Source organism: Felis catus, chromosome B1 (assembly GCF_018350175.1).
Source record: "Felis catus isolate Fca126 chromosome B1, F.catus_Fca126_mat1.0, whole genome shotgun sequence".
NCBI lineage: Eukaryota > Metazoa > Chordata > Mammalia > Carnivora > Felidae > Felis > Felis catus.
In genome coordinates, this window is record NC_058371.1 from 14,016,963 (window position 1) to 14,039,798 (window position 22,836).

Below are 22,836 nucleotides of genomic sequence, written 5' to 3' on the forward strand. Positions count from 1 at the left end.
GAAGCCGGCATTTCAGCTGAGAAGGGCTGAGACTCTTGACTCTCTGGGCCATTTGTCCGTAAGCCCACTGCTGAGGAAACTTAAAAAGAGATTTAAAAATACACCACAAAGGCTAAAACAGCAAGTCTAGGCAAAAATGCAATCAAAATTAAAGACGAACAAATAGATAAACATCAAATAAGGGCATCCCATCAGTGAAAGAGTGCAAGGTCACGGAGAGCCTGGGGGAGTTTGTCTTTTCCAGGGAGAGTCCTTTATGAGGAGGGTCAATTGGGAGCGAAAAGAATGTGCTGTGTTATGAATTTGAAGCTGTGAGGCTCAGACCAGATGAGTGAACGGAGAGCATGAAGTTGATGTTCTATTCAAATTCCCTAGAGCCTATTGCATTGTAAATTCAAAGGGCTAATAAAAGAAAGCTACATCTCAGATATACGAGCTGGGCAGGCCTGGTTCACCACCAAGGCCAAGCAATATTAAATAGAGCCACGGACTTGCACAGAAGCAGAGAGGATGTCCGGAGGCATTTATTTGATGGGAAGGCCCCTTTTAGTACGTAGGGTCAGTGCATCTCAGGGGACAATTGGACATTTGTTGGTGCGTTGTTTCCTCTCTCTTGCGGAGGGAAAGAAGGGCTCACCTGCCATTTCTGGAAGGACCTGGAAGTCCATGACTACTTCTTTTCTCTCGTTCCCTTATCCACAGTCCCCTGGTAACCTTCCTGTCTCTTGCCCACCTTGTTTTCCTTTCTCTTGGCATAGGTGCCAGTCTGTGAAAATGTTTTCACTGATCCACGCTGAAATTAAAAATAAATAAATAGGGGCGCCTGGGTGGCGCAGTCGGTTAAGCGTCCGACTTCAGCCAGGTCACGATCTCGCGGTCCGTGAGTTCGAGCCCCGCGTCGGGCTCTGGGCTGATGGCTCGGAGCCTGGAGCCTGTTTCGGATTCTGTGTCTCCCTCTCTCTCTGCCCCTCCCCCGTTCATGCTCTGTCTCTCTCTGTCCCAAAAATAAATAAACGTTGAAAAAAAAAATTTTTTTAAAAATAATAATAAATAAATAAATAAATAAACGACGCGGAGATTTTTTTTTTTTCCCCACAAAACTTTACTTCTTCCTTTTTTTTTTTTTTTTTAATTTTTTTTTTCAACGTTTATTTATTTTTGGGACAGAGAGAGAGACAGAGCATGAACGGGGGAGGGGCAGAGAGAGAGGGGGAGACACAGAATCGGAAACAGGCTCCAGGCTCTGAGCCATCAGCCCAGAGCCCGACGCGGGGCTCGAATTCACGGACCGCGAGATCGTGACCTGGCTGAAGTCGGACGCTTAACCGACTGCGCCACCCAGGCGCCCCTACTTCTTCCTTTTAAACAGCTGACCCTCACACTGAAGGTAGGTCCTTTGTCCCGTGGGTTTCTTTAAGTGGCCTTCCTTTATGAGATGACGGAAGGTAACAGGTAACAGTTTTTTAGACAAGAAATCTACGCTGGTCCCTCATTTTTTTCCCCCTGCAACATCGGGGAGGTCTGGGAAATGCTCCCCACGTGCCCTGTGACCTTCGCCCCTGGGCTCTTCCAGTCCTCTGCCATCACGTTGACCTGATGAAAGCCTCGCTTTCCTGTACCTTCTCCGGCTCCCACAGACTCGGGATGAAGCCCACCCAGGGGGCTAACAGTGGGCCCTCCCTGGACGCTCTTCTGCTCACAGCCCCCCGCCCCCCGCCCTCCTCCCCACCCGCCCTCCCAGTCGCCAGTCACCAGTGCTGCCTTATCTGCGTGTCCAAGCCATGCATCTCTTTCACGGCCGGGCTCAGGTCCCACCTTGATGTCTCCTACCCACAAAGGTTACATTTTCCTGTGTGACCTTCCCGTGTCACGGCAGCATGACCTTGTCTCCTCCTCCCGCACTCGGGGCGCTCTGGCCGTCCGTACCCCTCACGTGGCTGCCTGTCGTTAGGTTTTCCCATGCATGTCCTCTGTCCCCAACCAGACGTCATATGCCCTTTCGTGCCCGCAGTTCCCCAGCCTTGTAGCCTGCACGGATAGCTTGTTCAGAAACGGCGGCGTGACTGCTTAGGCGGAACCTCTGAGCAGCTGTCTCGTGCAAGCACGTCCCCCTACCTGCACCTGAACGTCGATCTAGCCACTGCTCCGAAGGCACAAATTCAGGACTTCCAGGACTCAAGTGGGAAGCCGGGCTGCTAAGATCCCAGCTTCACCCTGTGCCATTCTGACTCTCCTACCCACAAAGGTTACTTGTAGCTTCATTTTCCAAAGAGCCAAAGGCTGATAGGTTAGAGTCTCGACGTGCAGCGCCCCATGGTCTACGGTGATGCGCGCAAAATGCCTTCCCAGCACGACGTGGAGCGTGTGGTAAGCCAGCGAAAGAGCGGAGGCAAAGGTTGGGGAGATGCTTTCTGCGGGAGAAAGGTGACGTTCCCGCTTCGGTTGAAGGGAGCTCGGAAACATCAACCAGCAAACGGGCAGAAAGGGCAGGCGAGTGACAGCAGCGAGAAGGAATCGGCAAAGTGCCGGATGGCGTCATCCGTGGAAAGCTATGGTTTGCCACTTTCCGGCAGGCTCTGTGATTTACAGGAGGGGTCATGGGCCTGGGGCCCCGGTGCATGGAAGCATCCCTTGGGCCCAGTCATTGGATCCCATGAGAGCCTGAGGGAGTCACCTGAGCACATTGTCTTTTCCTTTTTCCATCTGTACAGTGGGAGGGAGGTGGGTGCAGTGCTGAATTTTCCCTCATGTAGGGGCATTCAGACGGATGTCAATTTCTTAACGGATGTCAATTTCTTAAAAACACAATAGCGAGTGAGAACTAAAGAGATGCAAGAATTATGTCCAGGTTATGATCAGACCTCGGGCTGGGTTTTGTCAGGAATTCTGTAGAAGTAAAGCCAGGCCTTCCTTGCTCGCTTCTTCAAGAGCAATCATTTCTTTTAAAAAAGCAACGACAGCCATAAGCCACGTTGCATTTCTTTCATTGACGTCTTCATCTGCCAGGGGCATTTCGGATGGTGGGGAGGGGAAGGGGTCTGCTTTTTGTTGATCTCAGCTCTGCCTTTTATGGGTCCAAACAATGACCGCGCTTAACGGCACATTTTCTTTCTCTTTGCTTCTCGGGCGCTTGCTTGTCTCTCCTGAGTGCCCATGCGTGCCGCTGGCTAAGTAGCATGGCCAATTGTCAGAGCAGGTCAGACATCCCCTCCGCCAGACTGATGCTGTCCCCACTAGATGAATGGAATCACCTCGTCGTCTCTCTCCCATTCCTTCTTTCCTTCCTGTCTCTACCGTGGCATTGCCCTTGCCCCCCATCTTCTCTACTTCTGTTACCTAGAATCTTCTCAGATGCCAACCACAGTTTTCAAAGCCACTGTTTTACCCTCTAAAACCCCCTATCCTTTTATTCCAAAGTATCATTTAAATATGTTCTTCTACCCCTTATTCCCTGTTGCCCATATTCACACCGGTTATCGGGGTCCTCTCCTCCCCCGGGAACTTCTGTCTTCTGCTAAGAAGATTCTTTCTCTACTGTTCTGCATCTGGGCTCATTGTAACTGGGATATGGTGCAGGTCTCCATTGGCGCTTAGAGCTTTTCTCAACAAAGCAGCCTTAGCACCCATCTGAAATCCAGGCTTACGTGTGTTGTTATCCCAGGGAAGTTCCTCGTTTTCCATCTGGAATTTGCTATTTTTTCTCTTTCTTCAAACCACATTGTCATTTTTTTAATTTTCTCTGGTGCTGCCACAAAGTGTAAAGTCACCGCAAAATCAATTCCTTGGTGAAATGTTGTATCTACGATGCATATTTATGATTATAGGACAGCGTTTTAATAATATATCCTGGGGCACCTGGGTGGTTCAGTCGGGTAAGCATCCAACTCTTGACCTCAGCTCAGGTCTTGATCCCAGGGTTATGAATTCGAACTCCGTGTTAGACTCTGCACTGGGCATGAAGCCTACTTAAAAAATAATAATAAAAATAAAATACGTCCTAACATTTTAGTTATAAGTTCCTCTTCTACTTACATGCTAAAAAAGTATGTAATAAAAAAGCAAATAATCATTGAATGTCAGGAAATATTACATCTCAGTTCAGTGGACATAATAAGTCATCATTTGAGAACTCACCCCTTGCTACAGCGTCAGTACAGATGAGATAGATTATCACCACTCCTGCCAACACTTAAGTCTGAAACTTACCATTATATTTTTTTTAGTGTTTATTTATTTTTTGAGAGAGACACAGAGCGTGAGCAGGGGAGAGGCAGAGTGAGAGGGAGACACAGAATCTGAAGCAGGCTCCAGGCTCTGAGCTGTCAGCACAGAGCCCGATGCGGGGCTCGAACTCACGGACCTCGAGATTATGACCTGAGCCAAAGTCGGTTGCCTAACCGACTGAGCCACCCAGGCGCCCGCCCCTCCCCCTAAAACTTACCATTATAAAGAGTGTCAACACTGAGGAACAGGAAAGTTTTTTTTTTTAAGGCTTTATTTTTTTAGTTTGTTGAAGGCGTCACAAGATACGAAAAGAATATTTCTACATAGGCACATACATACATGTATGATTACTGTTGCACAAAGTTTTATACGTTCATATTGCTCTGCTGTAGGGGCATGAATTAGTAAAACTTTAAAACCCGATGTAACGGCGAATTAAATCTATGTTGTAGAAAATATGGAGAATACTAAGGCATTTAATATCAGTAAACACGTTCCCTTTGAAACAGCAAATTAGACGTGCAGGAGGATTTTGGTCACACTTCAAAGAATAATATGCTGAGGTGGAGAGTTATTTTGTTTACTCTTGCTCTCACCGGCGAGGTTTTTCTGTGTTAAACAGGCTTTTGACTACTTCAAAGCACGTTTGAAGTCCTCACTCTGCACAGCTCATGCAGAAAGACAAATATGCTTCCAAATTTGTGTGGCTGAAACTGCTGCACCCTCTATTTACAAGTAAGAAGAACTTGCAGTTTGCTAGTTTAATACCGAGTTGATGCCTCTTTTATTTAGCTATGACAGCGAAGGTCGCCTGACCAATGTTACCTTTCCAACGGGAGTGGTCACAAACCTCCATGGAGACATGGACAAGGCCATCACGGTGGACATTGAGTCATCCAGCCGCGAAGAAGATGTCAGCATCACCTCAAATCTGTCTTCAATCGACTCCTTCTACACCATGGTTCAAGGTAAGCACGAAAGCATAAGTTTAAGCTGATAATCTTAAATGCCACTAGCACCCCCGGAGAACGCGGCGACCCCATTTGCTAAGATGAGACAGAAAAGGGAAGGTGAAAACATAAACCTCTAGAAGTAAGCTGAAATCGTCCATCGTCTACAGGTAGTGTTTATTTCGTGAAACATACATACGTTAGATCAGCCAGTGTCTACTCCCACTTCCAAACCCACCTTCATTCCAACCTTTCACGGGCATCATCAGACCCGTTTCGAGTCACTTTCTCCGTGACCTTCTGCGGTCTTCGGGAGGGCGTCCTCTTCACGGCCAAGTAAGTACAGCCGCTTGAGACAGAACCCCTTCTGAATCTGCACACCTTGTGGCCTTTCAGTCCACATATAATGGGATCACTGGACATTTGATACCGAATTTTCAGCGCCCACTTATATATTATCTGGACTTTATTTTTTTTTTTTTCATTCAGTCCATAGACATATGTATCCAGTATATTCATGATGGGACCGCCTGCCATATTCCTTTTTGACATAATCTTGGAAAAGCCTGTTTGCGATGACACTTGCAATTGTGAGGTCATAGCCCTAAGCCTAATTACTAAATCTGAGTTAAACTTCTTTGACTCGTTATTTCTACCAGTTCTCTCAAGTAAGCTCTGCCGTCGTCTAAAATTAATACTGCTCGAATTCCTTTCTCCCCCGAATGATTCTATATTATACAAAAAGTTTAAATTGAGGCAGAAGGCTATAATATAAGAGGCATTTTTGTACAAAAGATAAGATGGCTCCCTTTTTTAAAAGTCCGTTTGGGGGGAACATCACCTCGTTTTTTTTACATACAAGGTGTAGACGTGAGATCTCTTCGAAAGATCTTTAGTACAGGATAGATGGGTTTAGGGGAGGGGAGTCTTCTGAGACCCTGGCAGTCACACCCTGGCTAAAAGAGCACAGAGGTGGCTCTTTCCGGAACGTCCACTGCACATCTGTGGAGACTCACCCCTCACTTCTTTTGTCAGGCAAATGAGGAAAAGGAATCTAAAGTGGCGGAGGACTTTAAATTCTGCCTTTAGGGGCGCCTGGGTGGCTCAGTCGGTTAAGCGGCCAACTTCAGCTCAGGTCATGATCTCTGGGTCTGTGAGTTCGAGCCCCGCGTCGGGCTCTGTGCTGACGGCTCAGAGCCTGGAGCCTGTTTCAGATTCTCTGTCTCCCTCTCTCTGACCCTCCCCCGTTCATGCTCTGTCTCTCTCTGTCTCAAAAATAAATAAATGTTAAAAAAAATTTTTTTTTAAATAAATAAATAAATAAATAAATAAATTCTGCCTTTAGTATGCAGCCAGTTCTGTTACAGCAGGAAATGCCAGAAATCAACGTTGTTTCGATACGTGCTAAAAGGACGTCATTGAGTACTTTTTTTTTTTTTTTTTTTTTCAACGTTTATTTATTTTTGGGACAGAGAGAGACAGAGCATGAACGGGGGAGGGGCAGAGAGAGAGGGAGACACAGAATCGGAAACAGGCTCCAGGCTCCGAGCCATCAGCCCAGAGCCCGACGCGGGGCTCGAACTCCCGGACCGCGAGATCGTGACCTGGCTGAAGTCGGACGCTTAACCGACTGCGCCACCCAGGCGCCCCGAGTACTTTTTATTTCCTGACAAACGGAGTTCGGTCAGCATTTGAGAAGTGTGGAACCCTTCTGACCGCACAGCCAACCAAGTGTTGAGTCCAGACTTACAGTTCATGTTTTCCCCTCCTTGTTCTTCAGATCAGTTACGCAACAGCTACCAGATCGGGTACGACGGCTCCCTTCGAATCATCTACGCCAGCGGCCTGGATTCGCATTACCAGACGGAGCCGCATGTCCTGGCCGGCACGGCGAATCCCACCGTTGCCAAGAGAAACATGAGCCTTCCTGGAGAAAACGGGCAAAATTTGGTGGAGTGGAGGTTCCGAAAAGAGCAAGCCCAAGGAAGAGTCAACGTCTTTGGTCGAAAGCTTAGGGTAAGCCGGTGTCGGACGGCAGGTGACGGGGCCGAGCCGTCCCCGAGGGTGCCAGCGGTCACCCTCCCCAGTCCAGGCCTGCCCTCGGCGCAGGGCCTTCCCCGAGAGCACCAGGTCTCTCCAACCGCCACGCCATTAGATCATTCGTGATAAAAGCCAGCCTTTGGAGAAAAGCTTTTTTTCTCGAGATAGCCATGATTAAAAATCAGTTCTTCCCTGGGGCGCCCCGGGGGGCTCGGTCGGTTCAGCGTCCGACTCGTGATTTCGGATCAGGTCATGATCTCACAGTTCATGGGCTCGAGCCCCACATCGGGCTCTGTGCTGACGGCTCGGAGTCTGGAGCCTGCTTCGGATGCTGTGTCTCCCCCTCTCTCTGCCCCTCTCCTGCTCACACTCTGTCTCTCTGTCTCTCTGAAAAATAAATAAATGTTAAAAAAAAATTAAAAAAGAAAGAAAGAAATGGACTGGCCATTGAAAGGTGGATCCTTTCTTTGCATCCTCAGCATTTTTAAAGTGAGGTTGGGATGCATGGGAGAATATCAATGACAGAACCTGACTGCTGCCTCCTCACTATTGATTTGTATTGTTTTTATGAGAAATGCAACGATACTCCTGATTATGCTGGCGTAATTGATCTGTGCAGAATGTTCTCTGCATTGCCTTGTTGGGTGTTGTTTTTTTGTTTTGTTTTGTTTTCTTCCCTCCCTCTCACATCATGGGCCAAATATAACTAGAAAGCAAGCTGTGATTTATGTCAGCTATTTGCTAGAGACAACACAGATTAGGTACTAAAACACAGGTTACAAGAAACCTCCTTCAGACCACTATAAACTGAACCTGATTCATCCTTTCTATTAGCAAACAGATTTTAGTTGATCAGATAAATGTAGAGAACTATTCCTAAAATTACTTCCCCTTGCCATTAAAAAAAAAAAAAGTACTTAAAAAAAATCAAGGAGAGAGAACACAACATGAAGCATAACCAATAATGTCCTTTTTTTTCCTGCACCAAAAATGGCTAAATTATTATTATTAACAGGCCAGCGTTGTATACCTTGACGGTCCTTCCGAGTAAGGAACGGCTAATGCATGCTGTCTCTGGCTCTTTGCAAGACATAGAAATGAAGTAGGAAAGAATCAGTAGATCAAACACAGCCTGCGTCCAGCTTACAGGTTATGTTCTGATTCCACTTCAGTTTCAAGGCAGGTGTTGGGGACGCTCAATCCGTGGTCTCCTGGAGCCAGTGCTGTGCGCTCCCACCTGACCCACATCCGGGCTGTGGCAGCCAGGGTGCCCCAGCTCCGAGCCCCCCGGTTCAGCGGCTCTGGCAGGCGGGAGCTAGGGGAGGCCAGAGAGAGGCTTGCTCGGTGGGAGAAGTGAGGAGAAAAAGCGAGAGAACGCTAGAAGGGAAGAGCAAGGCTAGAGTGGAAGGGAAGGTGACAGGCAGGAAAACCAGCTCCAGGCTTGTGATCACGTCCGCAGGTCGGTCTGTGACCCAAGGACACGGTAGCTCCCGCCTTTTCCTCCACTGAACTGAGGAATCAGTAGCAGCTGGCACCCCCGTGTGCTGTGCCCCCCTCCACTTCTTCCCAGGCCCCCTGCTGCCTTGGGCCATTGCAGCCTGGAGGCGAGTTCACAGGCCTTATCTTATCCAGCTGTATCCCTATAATGGGCATGATGTCCCTGGACACATGCGCACCTGTGCACACACACACACACACACACACACACACACACACAGTCCCACCTGTTCTCAGACACAGGACTTCCTTCACCAAAAGGTACAAACATGCTGCTCCCATTTATTGCTCTCCATTCCGCATACCAGAGATGACAGAGCGCCGACTAGAATTCAAACAACGTGCGTTCTAGGTCAGGCTCCACTTTTTTGTTAATGACGAGCCTTATGGGGAAATCGTAACATCTCTCAGACTTCATTTGCCTCGTGTATACCATGATATCCGCGTCAGGATATAAGTTAACATTATCTAGATAATATTGTAGCATTGTGACGTTATAACAGACATTATATATGTTATAGATATTGACCTTATAGCACAGACCATGCATACAGTATTATATACCCTGGATACAGATAAGGGATAAATACCATTTACCCTGCCCTGCCTCCATTTCACACAGTTGTTACAGAATCAAATGAGATAATGTGAGAAAATACTTTACAACTAAATAAAAGGCAGGATTATATATCCCCTACCCCTAACCTGGAGAACCTCTACCACATATGCAGACATTGGGCATTTATACCCCCACGGCGGGTGAGTAAGAAAGAGCCATTTCGCACCCTGGTTAGGAAGACAGAACAAAAGAAGGAAGAGTGTGAGAAATACTTTGCCCAGGAACTGACCACGAAACATGTTGCCTTCTCTTCTTGGAGACGAGCTATGTCTAAGTGTGTCCTCTGTTTCTTTGTAACATGGCTCTTCCAGGCATGAAAAGAAATTTAGGACGAGTAGAGGAAATCCTGTCTTACATCTCTGGTTCTCTGCCTGATTCAAAATGAAGCGAATACTTTCTCCGGGGGAAGAAAAGAGAGTGCGCGCAGGCATGGGTGTTGGTTTCTTCGAAACAGCGGAACCACAGTGCCTTGGCAAGATATTTCAGAGAATATGCTATTCAGAGTGGCCTGTTCAGTCACACTGCAAGGAGATTTCCAGCTGATACGTGTGATTGCTCTCCTAGAGACAATGCCGAGATCACAAGGGAGGGTTTCTTACTTTCAAGATAAGATTGGATGTGCCAGCTCTGACTGCTAATGCCATTCCTCTGTGGTTCTGAGGGGGAAATTCTGGGGAGAAAGTGATGATCTGAAAATCTGGTGTAAGGACTGGATGTGGAGTCTGCCCGAGAACGTCTCCTCTCTTACCTTCTGTTATTTCCTAGCAGAAACTTCCTTTCCTTTCTTAAGGTATATGCCTGCATTCAACCAAGTGCCTGACACAGAGTGGGCGCTCAGATATTTATTTGATGAATGAATGAGGAGAAGCCAGCCTTATAATACAGATTATTTCTCTGCATCCAGATCTAAGAGAGAAGCTATATGAATAGTACATCCTTGCAAATGTTTGACTGCTATCAGCAAACCTAAGTAGATTACATAGATATAATAGATATAACACCAGATATTGTAGTGAAAAAAGTTTTTTTTTTTATTAAGCAAGGAGTAGAAAAGGAAAATAAGAAACCAGCAACATTTAAAGCATGTTCTATGAAACATGCATTAAGGCGTAAGGGAAATACAGTAGGAAATAAGCAAATGAAATCGATGGATGTGAAAAAGCATTGCAAAATAAAGATTCGACATTTCCATGGCTTGCTTTGTTTGTGGCCAAGTTAAAAATAGGGGAGCCTGGGTGGCTCAGTCGGTTAAGCGTCCGACTTCAGCCAGGTCACGATCTCACGGTCTGTGAGTTCGAGCCCCGCGTCGGGCTCTGGGCTGATGGCTCAGAGCCTGGAGCCTGTTTCCGATTCTGTGTCTCCCTCTCTCTCTGCCCCTCCCCCGTTCATGCTCTGTCTCTCTCTGTCCCAAAAATAAATAAACGTTGAAAAAATAAATAAATAAATAAATAAATAAATAAATAAATAAATAATAAAAATAAATAAAAAAGACACAGGCATAAAAATTGCTTGTCTCTCTCTTATCATGTTGCTGGACACTGGAACCAGCCTTTAATCAGTTATAAAAAAAAAACCAAAAAACCTTCCATGGCATTCTGAAAAGAAAACCCATCTTCTCAACTTGCCCAGAATTCAGATGCTTTCAAGGAGAAGAATTAGCGAATCGTTTCAGAAGGAAATCCTCAAAATTTGAAAGGCGAAAGGGTGTTTAAAGGCACACGTAATTGAAAGGCGAAAGGGTGTTTAAAGGCACACGTAAACACGATAGCGTGCTTCGATCTTGCTCTGCGCGTCACGTTAGCGTGCTATGCTGTTTCTCACTTGGAGCCCAGGGGCGCAGCCTTCGATGGGATTGTGCGGTGCGGTTAGCACTGGCTGACATGCAGAGACACAAGACGATCTGCAGCCAGTTGATGTTCCAGCAGCGACACAAGGGGGCCGTGATGTTGTCACCAAGTATCCTGGGTAATGAGCCAGCCCTCCCTCGCTTCCCTCCATAACATTCCAGATACGTGAACATAATCTGATTGTGCTTTGTGTCTGTAAACATAAAGACTGTGTAACGTCTTTACGCCTTGGTTTTCCAAGCGTTCTACGGGGAAGATGATAACTACCCCCCTTCCCAATATCAAAGGGACGCTGTGATTCATTATAGTCGTGCTGGACATGATCTTCGAAAATGAGGAATTTTCCGTGCTTACTTGAAAGAAATGCTATGGAGCACAAAGGACTTCGTGGTGATCTCTTGTCCAAACACGACATTTGGATTCATTTTTATGTAGCTGGAGGGATGGTAATGATCTGATCTAAGGGTTTTCATCTTAGATGAACTATTCAATTTCAATTGATATTTTTTATATTAAAACTATTAGAAGGCCACTGGGGCGTGGAACAGTGCTGGTCCTTTATGACTGTCAAAAAAAAAAAAAAAAGGTTGGAAAGTTGCCATAATTTCAAAAAGGTATAGTTAAAGTAGGACCGTGTCCTAGAACGGAAATGTCCCTTGACTTCTGCCCTTTGTTTATAATACTGGAAGGAGAAAGTCTGGGCAATTGATATTTTTTATATTAAAACTATTAGAAGGCCACTGGGGCGTGGAACAGTGCTGGTCCTTTATGACTGTCAAAAAAAAAAAAAAAAAGGTTGGAAAGTTGCCATAATTTCAAAAAGGTATAGTTAAAGTAGGACCGTGTCCTAGAACGGAAATGTCCCTTGACTTCTGCCCTTTGTTTATAATACTGGAAGGAGAAAGTCTGGGCGTGTATGGAAAGAACAGAGAAGACAGAAGATCTGTTAGTATCTTTTGAAATTTTACATACTGAATAACAAACGACTTGTGCCTGGAAACAGTAAGGGTGGTTAAAACCTTGCCCTGTGCTGGGAATGGTGGGGAAAACACAACCCATTCTAATTTTTCCCCCACTGCTTCAGCTAGAGGACGCAAGAAGGGCATTGCCTATACCGTGGTCATCTGGACAGAAAGGAAAATGTAAACTTTTGCCCAGATGTTCAGTCTCACAGTGCTTCTAGATGTTTCCGTATGGTGACATGTTCAGTATGGTGGCACACACAATGGCTACTGTAATGACACCCACTCGCCCGTCACCTGGGTGCTCTGGCACTGCGTAGCCCTGTCCACAAACGAGAGAAACGAGTCAAGTGCCATAGAAGGGGTGCAGGCGGTGAAAAGGCGGGCTCCGGGCCTCTCCCTGCCCGTCTCCGTTTAGTACCCAGGCCCTCTTAGCAGGCCTGCCGTCCAGATTTGCTCCCGCTCTAACCAGAGGCGACGACGCTGCAGAGATAAAGGGTGGTTGAGACAGGCAATAAAGAATTGAAATACAAATTAAAATGAATACGAAGTAAAATACAAACAGATGAGGCAATCCTGTGGGCAGCACAGTCCGTGGGAACTACACAGTGAGGCTCACATGGCTGTTGGCAGCCTGGAATAACCCAAGGAAGGAGAAAAGAGGGAAAATCTAAACATTCGGCATTGTTTTTTGTTTTGTTTGGTCTTTTCCCTTTTAAATCACAATCGGAGCAACACAAGAACCATAGGAAACCGTTCAAATCGTGCAAAACCTCTTCCTAAGGCATCGATAATTTTGTGCAAATAGAAGCTGAAGGCTGGATTCTGCCCGTTCAGTATTGAGTCAATTTGACAGCAAATCAAATCCTCCTACAGGCTTTAAAATACATATTTGTGAACATTAGCTAGCAGCTTCTCTCCGAGGTCCGCAAAGCAGTCCGCAAAGCCAAGCTCGTGAGGTTTCACAAAATTCACGTGAGGCAGGGACTGACATGCAGACGTGTCCACGTGGGAAAGCCCAGAAAGCCTTTCGCTGGCTGGCCAGTCAGAATCCAATCAGGGTCATTGACAGAAGCCTAAAGCCTCTCACGCAAGCGCTTCACAGATCGACAAACGGCTTCGGAGAGGCGAAAGCCCAGAGTCACGCTGCCTCCAGACCCTGTCAGGTATGGAGATCGAGCCTCTAGACTCCTGGGTTCCTCTCCCCAGCTCCCCACGCCACACACACCTGACACACTTATGGCAGAGCGGGCTATTTCCCCCACCGCAGCTGGATCTGAAAGGATTGAACTGGAAAATGAAGATGTCCTGATTTCCGTCCGGGGTTCTACCCTTTCTCAGTGTCCGCGAATCACCTGTCTGGGTGCTTGTGTGCCCCCAGCATCACTTCACCTGTTAAGCATGAACTTCTGAGTGGTTTATATCTTTACTTCTCTGTACCTGTCCATGGACTTTGCAATACTCCCCTTGAACCACTGACTGGAAAATTTTAAGCCTAAGAGGTACTTTTTCATGGGGCTTGAATGTCAATGATAGACTGCACAAATTAGTTTTACCCCAGATTTTACATAATATACATGTGTATTACATGTTCACATACACATATATGTAAGTGTGGATGTGGCGTGTGTGCATATGTGTGCGTAACCGATCAGTGGCAGCTGTCCGTTTTGAAAGTTCTAGCTGAGACATGTTCGTGTAAGAGTAAGCTTTTCCCATTTAATTTTTAACAATCCAGTAGTCAGTCCACATTCTGGTAGGTACAAGCTATCACCCCCCCAAAGCTTCTATCTTGCTGTAGAAAATCCATTTTTCAAGGAGAGTTTAAATTTTTTTTAATGTTTTTGAGAGAGAGACAGACAGAGTGCAAGCAGGGGAGGCACAGAGAGAGGGAGACACAGAATCCGAAGCAGGCTCTAGGCTCTGTCCTGCCAGACGTGGGGCTCGAACTCGTGGAACTGTGAGATCATGGCCTGAGCCGAAGTCGGACGCTTAACCGACTGAGCCACCCGGGGGGGCCCCGTTAAAGTAGAGTTTAACCGAGGCCACATTTCCATTGCCGGAACGAATGCTGGATGGTATGTGCCTTGGATCACAGACAGTAATAGCCAAATGTAGTCAAAGATTCTGGACATCGCACAGAGCCACAGAGAGGCCCTATTACAACAACATGGTGCTACATTTGTAAAGTTACCACAAGACTCAGACCGTGTAGATGTGGGAGCAAAGCATCTGAAAGTCCCTGCCAGTTAACCAGATGTTATCAAAGGGAAAGGCATTCTAAAAACTTGTGACATTTCAGCACTGGGCCAAAAGCAATGATCATGTTTGTAACCTCCTGCTATTGAAACTCATTAATAATTTACAGTAATGGGGGTTCCAACTTCTACTTAACCTGTTCTTCAAAGGGCCGGAGTCACATTTACCACTTTTATTTAATGTAGCCATGATTATTCTACTAAGCAATTATTTTCCAGGGTCTTATAGAGGGAGGGGCCTTGAGTAATTTACAGTGATTTACCAGCTTCATATCTTCTGGGCAAACGTTAAAGCAAATACGTTTTGGTATTTTTCCTTATCGGTTGTACTTTAAGTTTACAACATTTAATTGAAAAGGTTTTGAACAAACGCCAGGCTGTCTTTCTGCTTAATGAAACCTTTTAAAAGAGCTGTTAATCTACTGCCTTGCACTTGTACCCAAGAAGTTGCTAAATTAATTTACTGACAAAAGAGAATCCATCATCATAAATGGTGTTTAAACAATAGTGGGGGACTCTGAAGAGTAATAAGGGACTAGCGTTGCAATAGCATGATGTATGTGATCGTGCTGTTTGTGTTGTAACAGGTTAATGGCAGAAACCTCCTTTCCGTTGACTTTGACCGAACAACAAAGACAGAAAAGATCTATGATGACCACCGTAAATTCCTGCTGAGGATTGCCTACGACACGTCGGGACACCCAACTCTGTGGTTGCCCAGCAGCAAGCTGATGGCCGTCAACGTCACCTACTCATCCACTGGTCAAATTGCCAGCGTCCAGCGGGGAACCACTAGCGAGAAAGTGGATTATGACGGCCAGGGGAGGATCGTGTCTCGGGTCTTCGCTGACGGCAAAACGTGGAGTTACACCTACTTAGAAAAGGTACGCCTGTGCCGTGAGAGTCAAGAGGGAAGCGATGATTAGTAGTTCTCAGCGATCACCCAGGGCTCTGCGGGGGAGAAAAACGGTGGCATGTGACTGAGCTCCATTTGTTATTCTAAGCATCAACATGTAAGTCACACTGGTACCGCAGTGATGAATTTCTGCATTAGCAAAGTAGTTTTTCCTTAGTTAAGTTCTACTACCTGAGACCCTTTTAAGTGATTTATGCCGCAAACAAACAAGCAATCACACTGTCCACCTGCCAAGTTTGTACATCGACAACATCCACAAATGAGACCTTGAGCATGGAAGTCATTTGTAAATAATCTCCGTGCTAGCTCTTTCATTTAGGAAAGAGCCTTCCGTTAGCACAGTTGAAGCTGTCACTTTTGTGTTGTTGCTGGCAGAGCATCAACATAGCCATAAAAAGCACGTAGATCCTATTTATGCATTATTAACCAAAAGAGGCTATTTTTTTTAGAAAGCCACGTTTCAGGTGCTCTGTGGCGTCTCTCATTTCTTCTGCATATCCAGGGCGTAAGCATCCTATCTTAAGACTTTCGTCCATTCTTCAGCTCTAGGCACAACACCAAAAATGATTTAAGGTTCTCCACGCGCCAGATGCCGAGTCGCAGTCTGAGAGGTGTGGGGCCAGTGACTCTGGTCCAGAGGGATGAAAGCGAAAGAAAAAGAACGGGGAACCGGCCACCTCCCTGCAATTCCCTTCTTAAAAAACAGAATCCACCAGAGAGCGCGTTCACGGAGGGTTTCATTTGCCTTGGAGACAAACCTTAGCGCTGGGAAATGGTCCCGTTTTGCGTTCCAGTGCCTATCACGCCCCCGAGCATGCAGCAGCCTAAGTTAGAAACTCAACGCTTCATGGCGACCGCCTCCAGCCTTACGCGCATCGCACACAGTGACCTGTCGCGTCCGAGACTCACGTCCGTGCCATTGTTGTGCTCCCCTTACGTGGTCCTGTTCACTTCGAGGTGCTCTACACCACTCCTCAGTCTAAACCTTAACCCCGCCGCATGGGAGCCATCCCGTCTGCTTCTAGACAGCCGAGGGACACGGGCCACCCTTCCAGAGAACCAGTGTCGGGTTCAGAGGTCACCACTGGCCGCCTCCCAGCTTCGGAATCCTTCCAGCCAGGACCCTACTTGCCAGTCAGTCTGTTGCCTCACAGACCTGCTTATCTGCTCTCCTTCGAAGAGACTCACCCTGGAGACAATGGACCGTGCCCGTTAGATGACAAGTTTCCCTCCCCGCTATTCATCACACTCATTAGCTACTCAACCCGTGATTTGTTGAGAGACCACAGAGGAAGCCCCACTCTACACACACTTCCCTGGGAACCGGTCCTCGTGCCTGCGAAACACGTCACCCTCCGGCCTAACAAACCCCAAGACAGCTTTCTCCTGAAGAAACTGGGAATGGATCCCCATTTCATATCCTGGAGCGCTTTTCCCAATTTAAATTAAGTACATTACAGAGAAGCATAACAGAAACACCCAGACCCTGAAAATTGATAGTCGTGATCATAAATGTCGCCGAAAAATGTTTCAGAGGAGACAAGGAGCAGGTCATTGATAAGAGCCACTGTCGTGAAATGACACCAGCGGTAACTGAGATCGGTCACACTCTCATTCTCAGTGGGGATCGGAGAAGCCAACAAGTGCTTTCATCATCTCCCAGATCCCTAAGATCCACCCAGACCGTTTCCATATCCTTGCTAGGACAGGCACGCTAGGCCAAAACTTACTCAGAGCAAGACAAGTAATATTTTATTACCTCCCATCAGATGGGATTTTAAATGACTACACAGCTAGGTACTACTTCCTACGAATTTAGCAAGAATCCAAGCCTTCCTTAGCGCAATGCCAACTGTCGGGAACCGTCCAAGGCATCCACCTCACAGCCTGCGGACAAAGACTGCCCCTAGGTGCGCCCGCAGAGGGCACTGAGCAGAAGCCTGTCGCCCAAAGTGCTTTCAAAGATGGTGGACAGTAAAGAGAGAGGGAGCGAGCCTTGGACGAGGGATTATGTGTTTCTCTGGCAAGAGCAAAGCCTGAGTCCCGGGAGGGCTCCTAACACACACCTGCTCCTAGATCTGCGGTCATTCCACTTGGCCTCGCGGGGTGTGGAGGAGACTTCCTCAAAGGAGACAGTCGCCCATGCTCTGCTTTACTGTTTACTGTTGAGCCTGAGGGTTGAGCTTCTCTCAGGCTGGCCTAATAAATGACTGCCTTTTGTCTTTCTGCGGACGAGCAGAGCTCCTTTTAATCTATAGGTCTATTCACTCCCTAACTTAGCTCCCGAGTCGAATGCAGCCCAGAAACCGTTCTTACAGCACCTGGGATTCAAATCAGATTCGATTACTTGCAAAAGGAAATTTCAAAGTGCAGGTTTTATTGTCATTCCAGGTGACAGGTAAGCATTTGCAAACCAACAAACAAACAAAAACCGTATCTGGGTCCGTGTTACGGCTCTCATCGTGCGAGTTAGCAGTGTTTGTCGACTTCGATGCTTTCCACACACATTCTCCAGTGTGGGCTCATTTTAGGTCTCTTCTTCATAAAGTAATATTTTGAATGCTTCGCTCCTCCCCCAGATGCACTGGAAATGAAAACACGATTTGAGTGGCTCTTCAATCAGATGAGGGGGAAAAGCCACCTCACTAAATAATTGCTAATTATGGAGAGGATCGCATTTCCCATATGCTGTTTTCTCCTTGAAATATTGTCTCTAAAGCAGCTTCGCGCGTGCCTGTATTATGACTTATCCAAACCCATCGACAATCTGCTGCCTGGCTGCGAGTGCCTGGAAGAAGAATGGTACAATTGTGACAAGTGGCACATTATGAATCTTGAGCCACTAATTGTAGAACCCCTCACGATTAAGCATCCAAGCAAATTAGGCAGGGAATCGTTAACAACATGTAAGGTCAAGGATAACTCAATTAAAATGAAAATCATTTTCTCCAGCGGAATGTTTGTGTGTATGTGGTCACCGAATCTCTGCTCTTGCTTCCCCTGCTCACGAAAATATTGAATAACAGTATGTTCTGTCTTTGCAGTCCATGGTTCTCCTGCTCCACAGCCAGAGGCAGTACATCTTCGAATATGACATGTGGGACCGGCTGTCGGCCATCACCATGCCGAGCGTGGCTCGCCACACCATGCAGACCATCCGGTCCATTGGCTACTACCGCAACATATACAACCCCCCAGAAAGCAACGCCTCCGTCATCACGGACTACAATGAGGAAGGGCTCCTTCTGCAAACGGCCTTCCTGGGTACGAGTCGGAGGGTCTTGTTCAAGTACAGAAGGCAGACCAGGCTCTCGGAAATTTTATATGATAGCACGAGAGTCAGCTTTACCTACGATGAAACAGCGGGCGTCCTGAAAACCGTAAACCTCCAGAGTGATGGTTTTATTTGCACCATTAGATACAGGCAGATTGGTCCCCTGATTGACAGGCAGATTTTCCGCTTCAGCGAAGACGGGATGGTAAATGCGAGATTTGACTACAGCTATGACAACAGCTTTCGAGTGACCAGCATGCAGGGTGTCATCAACGAGACGCCACTGCCCATTGATCTCTATCAGTTTGACGACATTTCTGGCAAAGTTGAGCAGTTCGGAAAATTTGGAGTTATATATTACGACATTAACCAGATCATCTCCACGGCCGTAATGACGTACACAAAGCACTTTGACGCCCACGGCCGCATCAAGGAGATTCAGTATGAGATATTCAGATCCCTCATGTACTGGATTACGATTCAATATGATAACATGGGTCGGGTAACCAAAAGAGAAATTAAAATAGGGCCCTTTGCCAACACTACCAAATACGCTTACGAATACGATGTTGATGGGCAGCTCCAGACGGTTTACCTGAATGAAAAGATCATGTGGCGTTACAACTATGACCTGAACGGAAACCTCCATCTGCTGAACCCGAGCAGCAGTGCGCGTCTGACGCCTCTTCGCTATGACCTGCGAGACAGAATCACTCGACTGGGGGATGTTCAGTACCGGCTGGATGAAGATGGGTTCCTGCGTCAGCGAGGCACAGAGATCTTCGAGTACAGCTCCAAGGGGCTTCTGACTCGCGTTTACAGCAAAGGCAGCGGCTGGACCGTGATCTATCGCTACGATGGCCTGGGAAGGCGTGTATCTAGCAAAACCAGTCTGGGACAGCACCTGCAGTTTTTTTATGCAGACTTAACCTATCCCACTAGGATTACTCACGTCTACAACCATTCCAGCTCAGAAATCACTTCTCTCTATTATGATCTCCAAGGACATCTTTTTGCCATGGAAATCAGCAGTGGGGATGAATTCTACATTGCGTCAGATAACACAGGGACACCCTTGGCCGTTTTCAGTAGCAACGGGCTTATGCTAAAACAGATTCAGTATACTGCATATGGTGAAATCTATTTTGATTCCAATATTGACTTTCAGCTGGTAATTGGATTTCATGGTGGCTTATATGACCCACTCACAAAATTAATCCACTTTGGGGAAAGAGATTATGATATTTTGGCAGGACGATGGACGACGCCTGACATAGAAATCTGGAAGAGAATTGGGAAGGACCCAGCTCCTTTTAACCTCTACATGTTTAGGAATAATAACCCTGCAAGCAAAATCCATGATGTGAAAGATTACATCACAGGTAAGCATTTTATTTTTCCTTTCCAAGTGCTGAGTAACTTCAATCCTTACATGAACACATGCCCTTCCATTTTATTCACGCAAAATCAAATGCCTAACCTTTTCAAGGTATTTATTTCTCTATGAAACCACAGAGAAGCCAGAAAGGGAAACCGAGACATGGTTTTTTTACTTCCTGTTCTGTCTACAATGCCCAAGGCCACAATTTTCTGAAATGATGCTGAATGAAGAGAGGTGATATGGGGGTATGGGAAACAGGGTGAACTTGGGAGCCCCCAAATTGGAGTTCCAATCCCAACCTGTCTCTGTTAAGTCGTGTGGCTTTATACACAAGTCACATATATTTTTTTTTTTTAGTCTGTTCCCTTAACAATGAAACGGGGAGAATAATGCCTACCTTATGGGAGAAGATGTGATAAAATATATGCAGTTCTGCTTTGAACGGTTAACTACCTTACAGATGTGTCCTGTCGGTTTTCCTCTTATACGTGTGTGAAGCTCTGATGGAAGAATCAGTGTGGCACACAGCACAGTGTGACTCACCATCTCATCCCTCTCCACCACCATCACCTTGGGACAGTAAAGGAACAGCTTCTCCCACCACTTGCTTAGCCAGTGGGTCCCAGTTCCGTTCTCACTACTGTCTTAATGCCACCTGGTGCAGCTCTTGCACGGTGGCACCACTGACAGACACACTAGTTTTTCTCCCAGTGTGGGGATACGAAGATCTCTCCCAAGTTTAGCGCATGATCCAGGTGGGAAAAAAAAAAAAAAAAAAAAAAAAAAAAAAAAAATCATCTGATCCCACTTCTGCCACCACAAAACCACCAGGATGAGAGAGACCAGGGCTATGCAAGCACCACTCTGGTTCCTGACTCCTCCGCTCATCCTCCACTGCATGGATTCTGAATCCTTCTGGTTCCACCTTCCTTTCCTGAGTTACACTACCACAATCACCCTCTGTGCCGCATTTATGTTTCCTGGAAGCAGCTTCTTTCCTGTCTCCTCTTTTTGTTTTTGGTTTGGTGTGAGGCTTTCCGTTTTGTTTTGGCTTGTGTTAGGTGCTCCCCCAGGCTGGCTCGTTTCTTGCGCAATATTGGAGGCATACTGAGACGCCGTTTTCTCAGTTCTTGGTACAGCTCTCAAAATGCTGCCCTCTGTTCATTTCACACCTGCCTCCTGCTTCCCCAGACTGCCGAAAGCTTGTCATAGCTCTCCTCCGTGTGAACCAGCTGACGCTCCCTTCGTTCGGAATCCTGATTCAGCAACACCCTCATGGTATTCTCCTTCGGGTGTCTCATTACACATCTGCATCCGAGCCCCATGATGCTGGCAATATTTTTCAGCACTTAACACCCTGTGATTTCTTTCTTTCTTTCTTTCTTTCTTTCTTTCTTTCTTTCTCTTTCTTTTCACTGTTACACAGACATCATTCATAGTAGGAGAAACTTTGCCCCCGACACTACCATTCAGGAGAATTTTCTCCAAAACATAAGACCCCTTATAATCTTATATACACTCACTCTCTCACTCTTGCTCTCTCTTGCTCTCTCTCTCTCGCTCTCTCTCTCACACACACACACACACACACACGCAGAGTATCACTTTCTATTCTACATGATGAACTTGGGATTTCTCTCTACCACCACCACCACCACCAACAACAACACCCCTCCTTTTAAAAGAGGGAGAAAACCACTGGTTTTATAGCCATATGATGTTTGGACACAGGATCTGCCAGCCTGGTGATGAGGTGAGAGTTTGTGCCCCAGAGAAGGAAATAGGAAGCAGGTGGTTCTCCATCATCCTGGCAAGCAGTTTACCACTGGTTATTTAAGAGGTGTTGACAGGGTCTGGCTGAAATGCTGGAAAGCCCACAGCTCCTGAATTCATCCTCTCCTAGCAACGTGGACTACAGGGAATGCCACAGCAGCATTTTCTGAAAAAAACATCAAAAGAGAGATGGAACAGCATAAAATATATTAGGTGAAATGCAATTTCAAATTTTCCGGCAACGTGCTTAATATATAAAATAATCTACACCCAACCGTACTCATAAAGCTGCAAGCCTGCTGAGTAGTTCTGTAACATTATAACCTCCAGAATAGAATAAAAGCCTGATTCTGAGCTTAATGGCTTTTGGAGTCACATGGCAGTATTTTAAAATACCATTTTAAAGGTTTCCAGGTTCTCTCCCCAAAAAGTTCGCCTCCACCTGCGCACAGTGAGCCTTTGAAGTCATAGCTGATGGTGATCAGAACTTCTGTGCCCCTGGCCAGTCCTGCCAGCCTTCAGCATTCATCTTTGATTAAGAATCAACTGTTGATTTTAATTCTCTCAATTTAGGGGTTTTATTAATAGAAAATGGGTTGTGGAAGCCGCATATCCTTGGGCAGTCGCTTTTGAAAGCCAGTAACATACAACTTCTATTTAAGACCAATCTTTGCTAACTACAGAATCCCTTTGTTTCCCTCCACTGGGTCTCCTTCGTGCTGCTGTGCGTTGTTGTTACCCTCCGTTACCACTTATTCCTCGCACAGGATGCAACTTCGCACTCGTGACCGTTTATCTGGTCTCACGTTTGTGAACTTGGGTGTTTTGTTTTTGTTTTTACTTTCAGGTAAGGAATGAAATTTCTGAAAGCACAAAATAACTCTAACACCTTTCCTTTCGAACGTGCTTCCCCTAGATGTTAACAGCTGGCTGGTGACATTTGGCTTCCATTTGCACAATGCTATTCCTGGATTCCCCGTTCCCAAATTTGATTTAACGGAGCCTTCTTACGAACTTGTGAAGAGTCAGCAGTGGGAGGATGTGCCGGTAAGAAACAAAAAGCAAAACTATGAAAAGGTGATAGATGGCTTATCT

At 46.4% G+C, this 22,836-nt stretch overlaps 1 protein-coding gene across 13 annotated transcripts in view; it reads left to right on the plus strand.

Moving 5' to 3' along the window:
• The window catches only part of TENM3 (teneurin transmembrane protein 3), a 1,304,603-nt gene that overhangs the window by 1,275,380 nt on the left and 6,387 nt on the right, over window positions 1-22,836 (plus strand). For all 13 annotated transcript variants that reach the window (XM_045056763.1, XM_045056767.1, XM_023252313.2 and 10 more), the window contains 5 exons: window positions 5,017-5,192; window positions 6,955-7,190; window positions 14,985-15,281; window positions 18,358-19,969; window positions 22,658-22,788. In XM_045056763.1, coding sequence (XP_044912698.1) covers window positions 5,017-5,192; window positions 6,955-7,190; window positions 14,985-15,281; window positions 18,358-19,969; window positions 22,658-22,788 — 2,452 coding nt within the window. The remainder of the gene's footprint in view (window positions 1-5,016; window positions 5,193-6,954; window positions 7,191-14,984; window positions 15,282-18,357; window positions 19,970-22,657; window positions 22,789-22,836) is intronic.